Source organism: Chiloscyllium plagiosum, chromosome 23 (assembly GCF_004010195.1).
Source record: "Chiloscyllium plagiosum isolate BGI_BamShark_2017 chromosome 23, ASM401019v2, whole genome shotgun sequence".
NCBI classification, from domain to species: domain Eukaryota; kingdom Metazoa; phylum Chordata; class Chondrichthyes; order Orectolobiformes; family Hemiscylliidae; genus Chiloscyllium; species Chiloscyllium plagiosum.
The window spans coordinates 39,594,056-39,614,197 of NC_057732.1; the positions used below are offsets into that span (position 1 = coordinate 39,594,056).

General features: G+C 40.7%; 1 protein-coding gene and 1 long non-coding RNA gene across 5 annotated transcripts in view; one reads left to right on the plus strand and one right to left on the minus strand.

Annotated features, from left to right (window-relative positions):
* Positions 1–20,142, plus strand: part of cax1 (cation/H+ exchanger protein 1) — a 63,157-nt gene that overhangs the window by 20,732 nt on the left and 22,283 nt on the right. For 3 of the 4 annotated variants that reach the window (XM_043713995.1, XM_043713998.1, XM_043713997.1), the window contains 4 exons: positions 1,793–1,942; positions 3,236–3,442; positions 4,824–4,926; positions 5,839–5,980. In XM_043713995.1, coding sequence (XP_043569930.1) covers positions 1,793–1,942; positions 3,236–3,442; positions 4,824–4,926; positions 5,839–5,980 — 602 coding nt within the window. The remainder of the gene's footprint in view (positions 1–1,792; positions 1,943–3,235; positions 3,443–4,823; positions 4,927–5,838; positions 5,981–20,142) is intronic. The other variant, XM_043713996.1, reaches the window with a different exon arrangement.
* LOC122561813 lies at positions 118–19,855 on the minus strand. Its single transcript, XR_006315111.1, has 3 exons — positions 19,846–19,855; positions 11,885–11,887; positions 118–200 (listed from the first exon to the last, which is right to left on the minus strand). It is a non-coding gene; the product is annotated as an uncharacterized LOC122561813 (long non-coding RNA).

The window sequence follows — 20,142 nt, forward strand, 5'->3', positions numbered from 1 at the left end:
TAGGGTGTTACGCTATGACTGGTGTAAACACATTGTACGTTGCAAGCAGGTATTCACCAGACTTCAAATGGGCTACTACATTCTAAAACCAATCTTGCACATTTCGAGAAGGTCCATTTTTCACCAGAATGTAGTGGGTTGGTTCTGAAAGGCATGTAGTTCAGCTGTAAACCTCATTTGTAATGACTAGAGGTCAAAGACTTTTTAAAAAAAAAAAAAATTTACATTGCACATTCTAAAATCTAGAAGAGAGCCAAACTAGATACCAGTAGACTTCTGCCTGACATACACTCAGCTCACAGACTCATTGAAACCTGAAGAATGGTTGAATGGCAGTTCTGAACTAGCCTAATGCTGCTATAGCAATTTGTAGATAACATCTGTCTCTTTCCTAAAAGAAATGACTGAACCCAGTTGTGATTTTCCTTTTTCCCCCAGTGGAACAAGTGATTTGGTTTTGTTTTTATACTTTAACCTAGAGTCCAATGACTTGTTGCTGGAATTAGAATATCCTCAACACCAATTGTAGTGCAATTAATAGGCTACCAATTGTTCTATTTTTGTTCCCAATGACTGTTTGTTTGATAATCTACTCTTGCTGAACTTCACTAATGTAAAATTAACATGCCCTTTATTGAAGCTCTGAATTAACCATGGTCTGCTCTGTCACTCTGGTAAAATAAAATATATTTGTGTTGTATAAAATTTAACAATGACAACATTCCTAATTCTGCAGAAATAAAAGTGCAGAAGAGTTCAATTAATAATGCATAACAGATGTAAGGAACCACACCTCTCAATTAATTACCACCTCTTTTAGACTGCTGGACTGCAGGTCTAACCTCTTGATCCTGATGGGCATCCTTTTTCTTAAATTGAATAAACTGATCCAGATCTTACAAGCCTAGTTAAGGAATCCTTCTAGTAAAATCTTGGAACGTTGAAGCACATGACTAAGGATTCTCTATTTAGATTTCAAAGCTAAATGAGATTGGAATTTGAAGGTAAAAATATGCATTTTGCAAATTGGATGTATCCATACAAAATATACTAGTTTGTGAGCTAAATATTCATTTTTTGACTTTTCATTTCAATACATTTTTCAAAAATTGTATATTTATTGCAGTTTAATGCAATGGGGAAAACTATTGAATTGGCCCAGGGAGATCCAGATAAAGACCAGCGAATATTAAACTTCAGTGGTGAGACTAATCAATGACATGGACTTTGTACTGCAGTTCAATGGAGGTCTGCAGACAAGATAAAATTTCACCACACCGGTCAAAGTACAAATTAACACTCTCTGCAAAATTGTAACATTGTTGTAAGACTTGCATGTGATGGAGAGGGTGAACTGATGGTAGTCACATCTACTTTTGTTGACTATCTACGTGAAAGATTTCTAAACTTTATAGAGCCAGGGTATGAGAAGTCCAGAGTCTGAGTTGAAACCCGATATTGCATTAAAAGCTACTTTTTCAAAATGCTGTCAAGATTTCCTGAACAATGGAAAATTATTGGCCATTATGTTTCCCTTGCAGGTTGGGATTGTTCCAGAGCTTTGGGCCGATGAATATTCAGCCTTTAACTTGTTCTTTTCCACCTGTAGCTCTTAAATTCTTAGATAGTTTCCATAATCTTTCAAATAGTGACTACTTGTGGCATGAATCATGCACAGTAGATACTAGCAAACAATGATTGAAGGTTGTGATACCATCAGGAGTACTCTGCTTTGAATTGTTCGTTTGTGTATCTAATGCAGAACCTAAATGATTCCACTGGATCTTTCCAGCCATACTTATATCCTAGGAAAAGCAGTGTTCGATTTTATGGTGAAGATATTCCTGATGCAACTGCGGTGGAGACAACCAGCCTTCTCGATGTTGCTGAAAGGATTGGGGATGCCTCGTTACACACTACCTCTGCTGAAGTTAAGTACTGGGTATGTTAGCTGTTTAAATTTAGCTTTTCAGTACAATAGATAACTTGGTCAATGTTTTTACTTTATTACTCTCCCTGGGGAATAATCCAGGGAGATCCAGATAAAGACCAGTGAATATTAAACTTCAGTGGTGAGACTAATCAATGACATGGACTTTGTACTGCAGAATTGAAATAAAGAGGAAAGTCAACTTCCATAAGATATTTAAATCCTAAAAGTGGGCTGTTAAGATTGGATATTGATCTGATACTTCAAGTGGTTCAATATTCCCAACAGAAAATGAAGGAAAGGTGGACTTGTGTTCGCTTGACTTTCCAAAGAGGTTCGTTTCAACCTGTTCACTTTTGGAAAGTGATAACCAACTAAAGGGCAGTCAGTTGCATCATGAGGTTAAGAAATCCTATAAATTCTACATTTTAGCAACTGCAGTGATTTCATATCACTGGTATAACATTCTCTGCCTGAATATTCCATGATCATGCCTGCTTTGTTACAGGCAGGTTACTTGCTGCTTTCTCCTAAATGAGCATTTCGTGTTGCTTGATATTCTTGTGTCCCTGGCTTTGTTAACAGCTACTGTCATTCCATCTGCATCCTTAATGTGTTGTTTGAAACCCAGCTCAGCTGATGTCACACACCAAGCTGTGTTCAGGTCTCTGGATGTGTTACTGTAATTTCTCACTTCAAAATGGTGTTTCCTGTGGTACTGCATGATAAAATGAAGTGTTAGGTTGGCAGAATGCGTTCTGATGACTCTGAAGACTTCTTCTCTTTGCTGAGTCATAATGCTTCAGACATTTGCCCAAAGTAAAATTTATACAGGTGGCCTTGGTCAGTAATTGAAACATAATGGTATTGTAGGGGAGTAGCTAATCTCATTACTCTCTATTCATTTTCATCTCCTGTTGCTTTAAAGTATGAACAAAATTTAGAACTTTGCTCTTTTTTTTTCATATCGAAATGTTTTGTTCAAATTGGGAGATAATTCTGAAATTGGCTTTGAGAAGTAAATTGGATTATTTAAATTGAAACATTGAGCTTTGAGTAGAATTCTTCAAGGTAGGCATTCCTAGAAGAGAAGTTGGTGAATCAAGCATCAGCACAAAATACTGTGGATACTGAATATCTGAAGTTTTAAACACTAAACCAAAAATTTTGTCCGTTTGACAAAAGGTCCGTGACCTGAAATGTTAATTTCAGGGAGACTGCTAAATGTTTACAACATCCTACTACTTGTTTCAGATAAAATGTTGTCGTCTTTTGAGAATTAACCTGTTTCAATCTTCTTTCCAGCATCGTCCTAGCACCTATGTATGGTTTCTTCTGGGGTATCTGCCTCTTGTGCTTGTCCATGGTCTGGCTTCCTTCATTGCCTGGATCCTGGTTATCACCATTCCAGTAGCCAAGCTAAATGGCAGAGCTATTGCTGTTATTCTACTGATCCCTCCGGAACAGCTGCAGATCAGACAGCCCAAGAGGGTAAAGAATATTTCTAGCAATGTGAGGTTTGTCCTGTTGAGTTGCATGTGAAATTCAAACTAAGTTGGAAGAGACAGACTGTTGGATGCATTCTTCCTTTTTGCCATACTAAAGGGTTTTTTGGGGCCTAGTGTGGAGAACTTCCCTCATGTTGAGCATTCTAATTACTAGTTCATTCCATGTACTATTTTTGGCAGTGAATATGACTCCTCCTGTTCATCTGTTTGTATAGTGAGAACCATTCAAATCTATGCACATATTCTGTTTATGGAGAAGATGGTTAGGATATAATTGGGGTTAAAGTAGTCTCTTGGCTATACAAAGTAATAGTTAAACAATACCTGGAGTATTGTGAACAGTTCTGGGCACCACATACTAGAAGGATATACTAGTCTTGGGAATGCTGTGTCAAAAAAAAGCTTTGTAACTACTCAAAGGGTTAATTATGAGGAGAAGGTACACCAATGAAGATTATTTTGTCATTTTAAAAAGCTAAAGGGTGACTTGATTGAAGTTTGAAACTTGAGAGAAACGGACTGGATAGATGCAGAGAAACTATTGCTTCTAATGAGGGAGTGTAAAACTAGAGTCTAAAAGTGAAAGTTGGATTTTTAAAAAATTGTGTTCAAAGGATTGTGTAGATTTGGAACTTTCTTTTGCTAGTTTAATTTAGTTTTAAAGCTGGAGTTGAAGTCACTTAAACAGTTGTATTAAGGGATATAGGGAAAAGGTGGGTACAGGTATATATAATTTAAGTCATGGATTATTCATGATCCTGTTTAACTACAGATTTTTGGGATAAGTGCCTTTACTACCATTCCTAGAATAGCCATCTGCCAGTTTTGTAATAGGGTGATTTTGATTTGAGATAACATTGTGCTATTATTGTTCAGGGTATTATAAAGCTGCCTGGTATGAGACAGGATTTGCAAATGTCAAAGAGCTAGTTTTGTACTTTTATTTGTGAACTTGAGCCAGGTTTTCCACTGATCCTGACTTTGTTTTTTTTAAGCTGTTGAGATTCTAGTGCTACGTGACTACTTGATGAGACTCTTGTTTTTGTATAAATCCACCCAGTGGTTGTACCAATTGTTAATTATGCAGGAGATTGTATATGTATCCCCTTTCCATACCTGTACTATAGCAGTAATGATATGCAACAGGCTAAAAGTCTTGGATTTTAAGTAGTGACTGTCTGTCTGAAATTGATAAAACTCCAACTCTTCTCTTAACTTTCTTAAGAATTGGGTATAGTTCTTTAAAATTATACACTTTAAAGCAGACTGCCAGGGAGCACTACTTTTTGCCCAAGAAACAGAGCATGCTTTTCATAAAATCGTAACATCTCTATGTAAGAATTTATGCAAACTAATTTTGCTGTTTGTGTCTCTCCTTGCTGCAGACTGAAGTTCCACTGGATGGAGAAGTGGTCCTCTGTTGTTACCATGCTATGAATTTCTACTATTACAAATATACTGTGGTTGGCATTAATGTATTTGCTGTGAGTATCCTTTGGTTCAGTGCAGGCAGTCATAACTAAAAATAGCAGCAGGCAGAGTAGTCATTGTCTATTGTAACAGTAAGGTTTTTTGGTTAGTTATTGACACTTCCAATTTCCCTTTGAATTAATCCTGTTCAAGGCTTTTAACTTTGTTTTCTCGTTCCCCAAAGATTTTGGACTATTTCTCATCTCAGATGTTTTGAAGTGGCTTTGTGACCCAGTTTTAAAGGGGTAAGAGAAGTGTAAATGTCTCTTTCTCGAGGAAAATCTCACTGATTTTTAACATGCAATTAGCAATGCTGTACACGAAACCACTGCCTTTCTACTTAACACTAATCTACAGATGCCTGGAGTTGAGTCTCCATATCAGTGGAAATTGAATGGAAGTTGCTGACTTGCCGTGAGTGAAGTTGTTACCACAGTTGAGCCATTTGCTTGACTGTGTACACAATATACTTCAAATATATTTGCCAAATAAACATCTAGACCATTCATTCAAGCAATTCAATCACAATGATTGCAGTGTTTAATCATTTTATTGAGAAATGCACAGAACTGGCTAAAATCCAAATGCATGCCTTGTGAACTCAATAGTCATGTGCCTAATGACTAATGAAAAGCCACAATAAGTCCAATTTAACCATATCTCTAATGTATTAGTTCCAAGCAAATGGAAACAGTGAGAAGCTGTTCCCCCTGCCCCCCCCCCCAAAAAAAAAGAACCTACAGGATGAAGATTGAACAACATTTTCAATGTTGCAATACTTCTAATGTGTTAGAGTCTTGGATCTGGTGACTGGTGGGAGGCAAGATGTGGGTAAGAAGAGAAGGAGCATTTGGTCAGTGCAGTATCCTTCTATGCCTACTTGCTGACTTAGGTTTCCTGTTCCAATTATTTCTTTAACTGATTCTTCAGATCTGCTACCTCTAGTAGTAGTTGCTCTGGTGTTGGGTTATGGCGATACAGAGAATCGCTATGCCAGCTCTCATGTGAAATTTGCACTTTCTGTCATAGCCATTGTTCCTTTGTCTCATTACATTGGGATGGCAATTGCCAGGTAAGTGGTACTTTGTTTTTCATCTAAAACACTTCTAGCATAGAAATGGGTCATTTTGGTTTTATCCACTGTTCTTAACTGATTTTATCCACAGGAGTCTTTTTTCACCCAAATTATCGAACCAAATCAGTGCATTTTGTTTTTGCTCATAGACCACTTTGTCTAACTTGTTAAATGCATCATACTAATTGCCCCATCAACACCTTGTGAATAAGTTTCATTTTCGATGTTTTTGAGAACTTCAAAGACCCATCATGGATTGTGCAATCCAATGTAACTGGCAGGCATATTTGAAACTTTAGTTGCCTACACAGCTGGCACAATTGGACATCTGACTAAGAATTGGGTTTTTTGATCAGCACATTTGCTAACGGAGTTTGTAGTGGATTCCCAGGCACTCTTCACTGGCAACATCCACTCTGATCAGTTATCCCTGCTGAAAAGGATGTGAATACGGTAAGGATCAGTTTATGCTTTACTGTGATGCCCTCTGTGGCTGGTGGTTACAACTTGGGCCACTTGGGAATCTGCTGATGCCATTTCCTTGAGGAAAGATTAGACCTTCTGTGCTATCTTTACTAGAGTTTGGAAGAATTGAGTGATTTGATTGAAGTATAAGATCTTGGATGGTCTTGAGTATGGATGTGGAAAGGATGTTTACTCTTGTGGGTGAGTCTAGAATTTTGATTTGTCCTTTCCTCAACGAGAATTTTTTTCTTTTTTGAGAGCTTTATTTCTGATACACTACCTCAATAGGTGCTGAAAGGTGGGGTTGTAAGTATTTTTAAGGCTAAGGTGAATAGATTATTGATTATGGTTGACAGGAATATGAAGTTTGGAATACAAACACTTCAGCCATGACCTTACTGAATGATGGAATGGATTTGAAGGGCTTCCTAGGTTGCTCTGGAATTAATTAACTTGTTTATCTTGAACAGTCTTCCTTTTATTGATTGTAAGCTCCACTAAGCAATATGGCAGTCTTTGCAAATTATTAAAGTATTTAAGTTCAGCTTTTTTTAATGTAATAGTGAATAACTCTGATTCCAGCACCAGTTTTCAATAATTATTTGGATTGTGAATGGTTTTGTTAATCCCTACAGTCAGTTTTGTTGTTAACTTGCTGTCCATTTGCTATTTTGTTTCCTAAGTCTCCATGTTTTAACAATCTTTTGGTCCTGAGTCAAAGTAGTAATCGGTCATAGGCCTTATGAAAACCCTTATTACTATTAGGCTTGTCTACCTTTCTTTCCTAACTTTCAATAGCATTGTTGAGCATAACTTGCTCTTTTGGAAATCTGTGGTAACTTTTTTTATTTTCAGTTTTTGCATTTTTAGGATCTGTTTTGGGATTCCATAATCTTTTTCCACCATTTTAACATTGTCCAGCAACCTATAATCTAATTTAACATGTTCCATCACTTGTAAAATACAGAAATCACCCTAGCTGTTTACCAGACATTTCTTCTATTTAATACTCTTAATCCTGTCCAATCTTAAATGTCTGTATCATCTGATATCATGCCTGCCATGTTGGGAAGTTGAGATTGAAGTAATTTTAATATTTCTGCTATTTTGGTGAATTTCTGCAGTGTATGTTAGGGACAATGCTGTTTACCATCTGTGTTGAAGGTAGACAGTATGCTAATCAAACATACTGCTTTGTCCTGGGTGTTGTCAAGCCTTTTGTATTGGAGCTGAACTTACTAAGGCAAGCAGGGAGTGTTCTATCATACTATTGATTTGAGCCTTGTAGAAAGTGCGCAGGCACGAGAGAGATAAGTGGTGTTACTTCTCGTAGAAATTCTAGCCTTTGACACGTTGTATGGCATATACATGACTTGCCGCTTATCCTGGATGATGTCCAGGTCTTAGTGTTTGTGGATGATGAATGCTTTGGTATCTGAGGAGTGGGAATGGTGATGGGCATGCTCACATAACTGCACATGTTTAATTCTGACCTGGCATTGTGATGGAGGAAAGGTCATTTGAAGCAGCTAAAGATGGTTGGGCCTAGGATACATGGCTTTCTTGAGAGCATGTCTCCTCCCCTCTCAGATATACAGTCATGGCAGGATCTCTTAGGACATCTTAGGAAAGAGCTCAGAGATTGGCCTATTTTGTCTAAACTTGCAGGATTCAGTGAAGTGTGTTTACATATTAATCAATATTTCTGCATGTCTTTTCTCTTTTTTTTTTCTCTCCTCCTCCCTCCTCTCTTTCACCACATCCCACCAGCCTCCAAAAAAAAACTTTAATATGCCCATTGGAACCCTGTTGAGGGTTCCAAAACTGTTCTGTTTGTTAGTTTATAGTTTTTATGTGGAGTGGGGTCAGGGATAGGATAAATTCCAGTTACATTGTTCCATGCCCTGCTATGAAAATCAAAACATTCAGCCATTTTGACTCTCCCAGTGTTTCAATATTGCAGACTGCTTTTGTTTAAACATTGCTTGCTGTTTCTTTAGAGCTCTGTAAATCTGCACTTTTTTTTCAGCTGCACCATTCTTATCTGCTTTGGGTGTCAGTTTACCAGCACTTGCAGCAGAGGTAAAGGTCACATGGCTCCAACCGCCACCAGGACAGAACCCCACTGGTCCTCACCTACCACCCCACCAACCTCCATCATTTCCGCCACCTCCAAACAGACCCCACCACCAGGGATATATTTCCCTCCTCTACCCTATCAGCGTTCCGATAAGACCACTCCCTCCGTGACTCCCTCGTCAGGTCCACACCCCCCCCACCAACCCAACCTCCACTCCCGGCACCTTCCCCTGCAACCGCAAGAAATGCAAAACTTGCGCTCACACCTCCCCCCCCCTTTCTTCCCTCCAAGGCCCCAAGGGATACTTCCATATCCGCCACAAATTCACCTGCACCTCCACACACACCATTTATTGCATCCGCTGCACCCGATGTGGCCTCCTCTATTGGGGAGACAGGCCGCCTACTTGCGGAACGTTCCAGAGAACACCTCTGGGACACCCAGACCAACCAACCCAACCACCCCGTGGCTCAACACTTCAACTCCCCCTCCCACTCCACCAAGGACATGCTGGTCCTTGGCCTCCTCCATCGCCGGACCATAGCAACACGACAGTTGGAGGAAGATCGACTCATCTTCCGCCTAGGAACCCTCCAACCACAAGGGATGAACTCCAGATTTCTCCAGTTTCCTCATTTCCCCTCCTACCTTGTCTCAGTCAAATCCCTTGAACTCAGCACCACCTTCCTAACCTGCAATCTTCTTCCTGACCTCTCCACCCCCACCCCCACTCCGGCCTATCACCCTCACCTTAACCTCCTTCCACCTATCACATTTCCAATGCCCCTCCCCCAAGTCCCTCCTCCCTACCTTTTATCCTAACCTGCTGGACACTTTCCTCATTCCTGAAGAAGGGCTTATGCCCAAAACATCGATTCTCCTGTTGGATGCTGCTTTTCCAGCAACGCATTTTCAGCTCTGATCTCCAGCATCTGCAGTCCTCACTTTCTCCTACAGCATGACAGCCAATGCAGAAAATATAATTGAATTTCTCAACACCTCAGCACTGTAACATTCTACAACCCCTTTTTAAAAAATTTAAATATGTCGTTATTTTCTGTTTTTCTTGTCAAATTGGACAAGATCACACTTTCTCCTTCCCATTTGCTAGATTTGTTTTCGATTTGTCTGTCACTTTGTAGACTCTATCCTCTAACATGCTTACCCACCTTTTTGTTTGTCATCAAATAAAGTTAGCTACAATATACTTGATATCTAATCCAAATTTAGATTTTATAAATGGCTGAAGCTCCATTACTGAAACCTTTGGCACCCTTCTCGTTACAGTTTGCTAACCTGAAAGTGACTCACTTATCCAAGTTTCCTGTTTTGTTGGCTAATCCTCTGTGCATGCTAATGACCCCCAGAGCACAAGCTTTTGAGCAGTTTCTTTTTGGGGCACCTTTTTTCTTTTAATGAAATGTCTTTTTGGAAATCCTTTTTGTTCCACACTTCAGATTTTTGAAGGACTAAGTTTGTCGAACACACAATTTCCCTTTTGTTATCAAGCAGTCAGTGTGGTTTTAGGATTTTCTAATATTGCTTTCTTAAAATTCAGAAGGCAAAGAGAAATTCTTTATTTTTTTTGTTCCGTTTGCTTTGGACCATGTTTATTATGTTTTGTAATTATTTCTAGTTTTCATGTTTATTTTGAAAAGCAATATATTTCTCCTGGCCTCTGATCATCATTTGTATGTTCATTGTTATATTTCTGTTTTGAAATATTTCTCAACTTATTTCCCCTAGTTCCATTACTGCCTCTGAATAAACCTCTCTAACTTGGTCTTTATTTTGCTTTTGTCTTAAACCCAATGTTGTGAGCATTACTTCATTTTTGTATTTGGAAATAGTTGTAAATGGCAACAATCCTCACCAGCTAATGGGTTTTGGTTTAAAAAAAAAATTGTTGCACTGTTATGTTGAAGATTTGTTAAGTGTCTAATTGAAGGATGAAGTGCTGTTACTTGAGCTTTTGAGGTTCATTTGGAAGAATGTAGGAGGTGTGAATGGAATAATTGATGGAATTCTGCATGAACATGGAGATGAGAACACTTTTTTATTTTTAATGTGCGTTTGTGCACTCCTCATCCTTCAGAGATAGTTTCAATATTGTTTCTTACGGAGTGTTACCAATAAGCTGCTTTTCCCCTCGAGAATGTGCTCTACTGTTGCTACTTCCTTTTTTTAACAATAGTTTTCAATCTTTATTGAGTCAAAAGCAAAACCTTACCTTTTCCTCAACCCCAAAGAATAAATACAGATACAATTTATACATGTTCCAGAGAATGTAAAGTGGCTTTTTTTAATTCTGGAATTTTGCTTGCAGCTCACTTTTAAAAAGGGGGGGGGGAGGGAGGAAGCCCTTTTGTTTTTTGGTGATCTGGTTTAAAGATATGTCTCCTGGTTTGTTTCTGTTCTGTCATGTGTTGTAAGTGGTTTCCTCTTGATCTGAACTTTAAATCTATCTGCAAAGCTTGCTGGCTTGTGTTAAGTAGCACTTGCATTGTGGATCACAAAGTTGGGACTGAATTCATTTTTGTTCCATGTATTGATGCCCTAAAATATAGGCTTCCAAGTAGTTTTTCTTTCTCCTCTCCCATTCCTCAATTCCATGAATTCTCTAACAGCGCAAAAATTTTCTTGGGGGGGGGGAAGTTAGCAAGTTAAGCCTTTATTTTCATATGGGACTTGTTTCTTTTAAAAAGTTTGGGGCTACTATGTTGTGGCCATAACAGAGACATGGGTTTCACAGGGGCAGGGATGGTTGCTTGACGTTCCAGGGTTTAAACGTTTAGAAAGAACAGGAAGGGTGGAAAAAGAGGGGGTGTAGCATTCCTAATCAGAGTGTATCACAGCTACAGAAACTAAGGTTGTTGAAGGTTCATCTACTGAGTCAGTATGGGTGGAAGTTTGAACAGCAAGGGAACAGCCACCACACTGGGGGGTTTCTACAGACCACCTAATAGCAGTAGAGAGTTTGAAGATCTCATAGGCGGGCAGATTCTGGAAAAATGCAGAAGTAGCTGGGTGGTTATGGGCGATTTCAACCACATCGACTGGAACCTCTTGAGTGCAGATGGTTTGGATGGAGCAGTTTTTGTCAGGTGTGTTCAGGAGGGTTTCCTTACTCAGTATGTAGACAGACCGACTAGGGGAGAGGCCATTTTGGATTTGGTGCTCGGCAACCAGCCAGGACAGGTGCCAGATCTTGTGGTGGGAGAGCACTTTGGAGAAAGTGATCACAACTGCCTCACATTTAGCATAGCCTTGGAGAGTGAAAGGAGCAGTTATTGAGGGAAGATATTTAATTGGGGAAAAGGAAATTCTGATGTTATCAGACAGGAGTTGGGAAGTACAGACTGGGAGCAATTGTTCCACAGAGGGCACAGCAGACATGTGGAGACTATTTAAGGAGCAGTTGTTGCAAGTGATGCACAAATTTGTTCCTCTGAGACAGGTAAGAAGGGGTGAGATTAAGGAACCTTGGATGACGAGAACAGAGGAACTTCTCGTCAAAAGGAAGAAGACAGCTTGCGTAAGGTGGAGGAAGCAAGGATCTAGCACAGCTTCAGAGGATTACAGGCTAGCTAGAAAGGAGCTCAGAATTGAACTGCGAGCCAGGAGGGGGCACGAAAAAGGCTTGGCAAGAAGGATTAGGGAGAACCCAAAGGCATTTTACTCTTGCATGAGGAATAAGAGAATGATCAGGGAGAAGGTAGGGCCGATCAGGGATAGCGGAGGGAACTTGTGTGTGGAGTCTGAGCAGGTAGGGGAAGCCCGAAATGAGCTTTTTGCTTCCTTTTCACCAAGGAAAGGGAACTTGTTGTAAATGAAAACTTAGAGGAGCTGGGATACAGTCTTGACTGGATCAAGATTGATGATGTGCTAGGTACTTTGGAAAACATTAAGATAAGTCTCCAGGGCCAGACCAGATTTATCCTAGGCTGCTCTGGTAAGCGAGAAAGGAGGTTGCTAAGCCGTTGGCGAGGATATTTGCCTCCTCACTCTCCTCAGAAGTCATACTGGAGGATTGGAAGGAGGCAAATGTTCCTCTTTTCAAGAAGGGTAATAGGGAAATCCCTGGCACTTACAGACCAGTCAGTCTTCCGTCTGTGGTCAGCAAAGTTGTAGAAAGAATTCGGAGGGATAGAATTTATGACTATTTGGCAAAGCATAATGTGATTAAAGGCAGTCAGCATGGCTTTGTGAGGGGCAGGTCATGCCTTTCAGATAATCTTATTGAGTTCTTTTGAGGAGGTGTCAAGACAGGTCGACGGTCGAGCAGTAGGTGTGTTGTATATGGACTTCAGCAAGGCATTTGATAGGGTTCCCCAGGATAGTCTCATTCATAAAGTCATAAAGTATGGGATACAGGGAGATAGATTCAGAATTGGCTGGCTGACAGAAGCAGAGAGTGGTTGTAGATGGGAAAGTATTCCGCCTGGAGGTCAGTGTTGAGTGGGGTCCCGCAGGGCTCTGTTCTTTGTCATTTTTATAAATGAGTTGGATGAGGAGGTTGAGGGGTAAGTTAGTAAATTTGCAGATGACACAAAGGTTGGAGGTGTCGTTGATAGTAAAGAGGGCTATTGCAGGCTGCAGTGTGACATAGACAGGATGCAGAGCTGGGCTGAGAAATGGCAGATGGAGTTCAACCTGGATAAATGCCAAGTGATGCATTTGGGAAGGTCAAACTCAAATGCTGAATAAAGGATTAAAAGACAGGATTCTTGGCAGTGTGGAGGTATAGAGGGATCTGGGTGTGCAAGTACATAGATCCCTCAAAGTTGCCACCCAAGTGGATAGGGTTGTTGAGAATGCATATGGTGTTTTGGCTTTCATTAACAGGGGGATCGAGTTTAAGAGCTGCGAGGTTTTGCTGCAGCTCTACAAGTCCCTGGTGAGGTCATACTTGAAATATTGTGTCCAGTTCTGGTCACCCTACTATAGGAAATATACAGAGGCTTTGGAGAGGGTGCAAAGAAGGTTTACCAGGATGCTGCCTGGACTGGAGGGCTTGCCTTATGATGAAAGGTTGAATAAGCTTGGACTTTCTTCCCTGGAGAGAAGGAGGAAGAGAGGAGACCTGATCGAGGTGTACAAAATAATGAGGGGAATAGATAGTCAATAGCCAGAGACTTTCCCCAGGGCAGGATGGACTGGTACAAGAATTCGGTTTAAAGGAGATTCTTTACGCAGAGTTGTGAATGCATGGAATGTGTTGCCAGCTGTGGTGGTGGAAGCAGAGTCACTGGAGACATTTGAGCAACTGCTGGACATGGATAGCAGTGAGTTGAGGGGTGCGTAGGTTAAGTTATTATATTTTACATTGGGATTAAATCTCAGCACAACATTGTGGGCCAAAGGGCCTGTTCTGTACTTTTCTATGTTCTAACTTCAGGATCAAGGTCCATCTAGATGAGCACTTTGGATTTTCAGCACAACAAAAATAGCTTTCCATAAGTAAATTGTATTAAATGAAATCATCACCTGTAACGCTGTGGAAGTAGTAGTGATGTTTTCATCCGTACATGTGCACCCCAAGTCTTTGCCTCCTGTAACATAAAATCTTAGAATAGTGCAGATAAGAGATTCCTTGACATTTTAAGCCTGTGGCAAGTCCTTTCTGAAGACCCACTCCCTCTTCCCTCTTTCCTCCCCCACCCGATTATTTCTTGCATGATTGCAATTTTCAAGTATTTATCCAATCCACTTTTAAAGCTGCTATTGAATTTGTTTTCACCACTCTCTCTCTGGTTTTTATAATTATGATCAGTTGTAAACTGCAGATTCCCACACCTGTTCCTAACAACGGCATCTCTAGGGTAGTGTCAACATCCCTAAAATCTGTGCTAATGGAACTGTTTGGAACAAATATCCGTCATTTTTCCCCTCTTGATTAGTTTCCCTGCTGCTTGCTTTGTTTGCTCAGGCTATTTATTTGTTTTGGCCAGTTCTCCATCTGTTCATTTTATAGCAAGCAGGTCTCTTAGCGTCAGACATGTACAGCATGGAAACAGACCCTTCGGTCCAATCCGTCCATGCCGACCAGATATCCCAACCCAATCTAGTCCCACCTGCCAGCACCCGGCCCATATCCCTCCAAACCCTTCCTATTCAAATACCCATTCAAATGCCTCTTAAATGTTGTAATTGTACCAGCCTCCACCACATCCTCTGACAGCTCATTCCATACACATACCACCCTCTGTGTGAAAAAGTTGCCCCTTAGGTCTCGTCTATATGGATTTCAACAAGGCGTTCAACAAGGTTCCACATAGTAGACAGGTTAGCAAGGTTAGATCACATGGAATACAGGGAAAGCTAGCCACTTGGATACAAAGTTGGCTTGAAGGTAGGAGACTCCACTTTCAAGGAGCTATGAACCTGCACTTCAAGGTCTCTTTGTTCAGCAACACTCCCTAGGACCTTACCATTAAGTGTATAAGTCCTGCTAAGATTTGCTTTCCCAAAATGCAGCACCTCTCATTTATCTGAATTAAACTCCATCTGCCACTTCTCAGTCCATTGGCCTATCTGGTCCAGATACTGTTGTAATCTGAGGTAACCCTCTTTGCTGTCTGCTACACTTCCAATTTTGGTGTCATCTGCAAACTTACTAACTGTACCTCTTATGCTCTCCTCCAAATCATTTGCATAAATGACAAAAAGTAGAGGACCCAGCATCGATCAGGTCACAGGCCTCCAGTGTGAAAAACAACCCTCCACCACCACCACCACCCTCTGTCTTCTACCTTTGAGCCAGTTCTGTGTCCAAATGGCTAGTTCTCCCTGTATTCAATGAGATCTAACCTTGCTAATCAATCTCCCATGGGGAACCTTGTCGAACGCCTTACTGAAGTCCATATAGATCACATCTACTGCTCTGCCCTCATTGATCTTCTTTGTTACTTCAAAAAACTCAATCAAGTTTGTGAGACATGATAGCCTTGTTGACTATCCCTAATCAGTCCTTGTCTTTCCAAATAAATGTACATCCTGTCCCTCCGGATTCCCTCCAACAACTTGCCCACCACTGAGGTCAGGCTCACCAGTCTATAGTTCCCTGGCTTGTCTTTACTGCCCTTTTTTTTTAGATATTTTTATTGAAAATTTTAACATGTTTTAACAAGTTTACAAAAGAAAACTTAAAAAAAAAACCCAAGTATAAACATTGATATACAGCTAAATATTAAATAAATGATAACCAAAATCTATCAAACAAGGAAACAAATACCAAGAGAAAAAAAAGACAAAACTCAACTAACTACTCATGTAAATTACCAACTAACCAGAGTATCATTAAAATTCTTACATTATTCAAGTGAGAGAAAAAAAATCCAGCGGATAACGCATAAATTGAGCAGTGATATACATGCTCGAATGTGTTAACATCAGATCACCACAAAACCCGTATTTATCCAAAACGTCCCGAGCTTAGAGCATATAAAATTCTCAAAAATAAAAGCTCTTTAGTACATTCAGATCAATATAATAAAAAAATCTATTTCTAAATAGTAAAAAAAAGTATAAAATGTATTTAAATGGAGATCTCCTCTTCCCCCCCCCTTATTCCCAGGGGGCATCACTTCCTTTCCAAAAAACCCATCATAACCTCTCCCAACCAGTGCCCCACCCTTGACCCAGGCACCCCACGATAGGATAAGGAAAATTTAAGTATACTACTGAACTAGAACTAACAGTGATACCCTATCTCCCCACACCAATACCTGGATATATTTGGTAATGTTAACACCATATATGAACATATGACTATAAAATTAGTCTCAGCAAATTTCCCCCCCCCCCCCCCCCATCATCTACATTAACTAGACCCCCTGTCCTAAATAAAGGGGGGGGAAGGAAATCGCTAAGTAAAGGATGAATAAATAAACCCTCCTTCCCACCCCCCAGGAGATAATATTAAGCAGTAAGATAATGAAAGGAAAAAAAAAGGGGGGGGGTGTAAACTGGGGTGGGAGTAGGGCAAAACAACATCAATTAACTCATAATTTGTCTGAGTCCAAAAGTTCCTTGGCTTTCTCCAGTGACCCTTCATGGTTAAAGCGTAGTATAGCTGGGTAGCGCAAGGATTTTTGAATGTTTAAATCCCTTAAACACTTCTTTGCTTCATCAAACGCCTTCCTCTTTCGGACCAAAGCTGGGGAAAAGTCCTGAAAAAACAATCTTAGATCCTTTATAAGTCATGACTTTGGGATCTTTCCCAAGATTTCTGGAGGCTTCCAAGAGCATCTGCCTCACCTTAGCACTGCAGCCGGAACAGGACCGGGCGGGAGTGCTGGTTCGAGTCGGGCCCGCGTATTGTGACCCGGTAGGCCCATTCTACCCTTACCTGGCTTGATCCAGCCTCCAGGTTCAATAACTGCGGAAGCCACTGTTCAAGGAACCTTGTAAGCTGGCCGCCGCCTTCCCGTTCGGGAAGGTCCAGTAAACGAATATTTTTTCGACGACCTCGATTCTCGAGGTTGTCGGTGTGATTCTCTAAGGTCCGGACTTGCTGCTCGAGAGTCCGGACCTGATCCACGGCTGATTCTGCAATGGCCTCGGAGGTCGTGGCCTTTAGCTCCGCCCCTCCGACTCAGCATTCAAGTTCTTCGATGTCTCGGCCGTGCTTTTGTAGCGCGGCCAAGAATGAATTCCACCGACTTCGGGACTCTTCAATGAAAGCATTGATCTTCGCATCGAGTTTGGAGATTATTTCTGCGCGGCTTGCCACCGTAGGTAAGTCCCCAGGGGTGACTGCGGATGCCTCTGCTGCAGCTGGGGAGGGTGGGGGCAGGGGCTCTCCTGCTGAGAACTGCGGGCTCCTTTCCCCCTAGTCATTTTTACAGGAGACTGAACTGTATAAATTTAGTACTAAACCACTAATTACATTAAGTAAAAACTATTTTTAATTGATTTGGTGAGTGTGGTGGCCTAGGTCTTGGGAGGTGCACTATAGACTCAGACTTGCTGAGTCGCCGCCATCTTGGATCCCCTACTGCCCTTAAACAGTGGCATCACATTTGCCAAACTCCAGTCTTCTGGCACCTCACCTGTGACTATCGATGATACAAATATCTCAGCAAGAGGCCCAGCAATCACTTGAGCTTCCTACAGAGTTCTAGGATACATCTGATCAGGTCCTGGGGATTTATCCACCTTTACCCATTTCAAGACATCCAGCACTTCCTCTGTAGTCTCGACATTTTGCAAGATGTCACCATCTATTTCCCTACAGTCTATATCTTCCATATCCTTTTCCACAATCAATACTGATGCAAAATATTCCCTTAGTATCTCCCCCATTTTCTGTGGCTCCACACAAAGGCTGCATTGCTCATCTTTGAGGGGCCCTATTCTCTCCCTAGTTACCCTTTTTGTCCTTAATATATTTCTAAAACCCCTTTGGATTCTCCTTAATTCTATTTGCCAAAGCTATCTCATGTCCCCTTTTTGCCCTCCTGATTTCCCTCTTAAGTATACTCCTACTTCCTTTATACTCTAAGGATTCACTTGATCTATCATGTCTCTACCTGACATATGCTTCCTTTTTCTTAACCAAACGCTCAATTTCTTTAGTCATCCAGCATTCCCTATACCTACCACCTTCCCTTTCACCCTGGCAGGAATATACTTTCTCTGGATTCTTGTTATCTCATTTCTGAAGGTTTCTCATTTTCGAGCCATCCCTTTACCTGCGACCATCTGCCTCCAATCAGCTTTCAAAAGTTCTTGCTTAATACCATCAAAATTGGCCTTTCTCCAATTTGAACTTCAGCTTTTAGATCTGGTCTATCCTTTTCCATCACGATTTTAACACGAATAGAATTATGGTCGCTGGCCCCAAAGTGCTCCCCCACTGACACCTCCGTCACCTGCCCTGTCTTATTTCCGTAGAGTAGATCAAGTTTTGCACCTTCTCTCGTAGGTACATTCACATACTAAATCAGAAAATTGTCTTGCATGCACGTAAGAAATTCCTCTCCATCTAAACCTTTAACACTATGGCAGTCCCAGTTGCTGTTTGGAAAGTTAAAATCCCCTACCATAACTACCCTATTATTCTTACAGATAGCTGAGATCTCCTTGCAAGTTTGTTTCTCAATTTCCCTTCTACTATTAGGGGATCTAAATACAATCCCAATAAGCTGATTATCCCTTTCTTATTTCTCAGTTCCACCCAAATAACTTCCCTGGATGTATTTCCAGGAATATCCTCCTTCAGCACAGCTATAATGCTATCCCTTATCAACAATGCCACTCCCCCTCCTCTTTTGCCTCCCTTTCTATCTTTGCTGTATCCTGGAACATTTAAGCTGCCAGTCCTGCCCATCCCTGAGCCATGTTTCTGTAATTGCTATGATATCCCAGTCCCATGTTGCTAACCATGCATTGAGTTATCTGCCTTCCCTGTTAGGCCCCTTGCATTGAAATAATGTTGACTTTTTTTATTCCACTTATTTTGCTATGTATTGAGTAAATATCTGCTCATTTATGCAGTGAGACCTGTTGGAAGTACTGGAGGTTACATAGAATTTACAACACAGAAACTGGTTATTTGCTCTAAATGTCCATCCTGTTGGGTTCTGCTGAGCCTATGTTGGTTCACCGCTCCTGCCTTCATGTTCATCCTTTTTTTTCACTTTTTTTTCCTTTCTCAAGTACAAGAGCCCAGATGGTTCAGCCTTTTTCTGATGGATCTCATGTTGCTGTTCTGGTGTCATTCTTGTAAATCTGTCTTCTGCATCTGTTCTAGCATTTTGTTTCATAACTTAAAGAGCAGAGTAGATCACAATCTGATAGAATTCTATCCGATAGACTTTTCACAAAAGCACTATCGGTGACATTTCCATAATACCGTGAATGCAAACTAGTCTAGATTTTTGTGCCTGTTCCACTATTTCAATCTTGGCTGATATGATTGTGCCCTTAGCTCGCTCTCTTCCTGCCTGCCTCATGTATCCCTTTACTCTCTTTTGTCAATCAGAAGTCTAACTCTGCCTTGACTCTAGTTAGATTTCAGACTTTGCTGTTTTGCTGAGGAAAAGAACTTCAAAGATTAACAGTGCTCAAGAAATCCTTCCTCGTCTGCCTCTTAAATGGAGCACTCCTTTATCAACAAAATCACCTCCTTGGTTTCAGATCTCCACGAGAAGAAATATCCTGTCAGCAACTACCCTATCAAATCCCTCCAATCTTATCCAATAGGATTGAGTCCTGTTCTGAACGTCTAAACGTAACTTTTCCTCCATTTGCTGACTGTCTTAGGGGGCGGGAAACTAAAGCCTTCTCTGAACTACCTCCATGCAAGTATAACCTTTTTTAAAAGGAGGCTAAAAGTGTGCTGTAATCTTGGCAGTCTCGCCAATCCCTCAGTACAGTTGTAGTAAGACCTCCTTGCTTAGAACAATCTCCTTTCCAAAAAGGTTTGCATTCCATTTGCCTTTCTAATTATTTGGTGTGCTGACTTTGACTCATTGATAAGAGTATCCTTGTACATCTGTAATGTTGCATTCTACAGTCTCTGTTTAAGTTTTGTTGCTCTTTTCTATTCTCCCTACCAAAGTAGTATGGGTTTGTGGCCAAATGATAGCCTCTTTTAATTCAGCTCCCT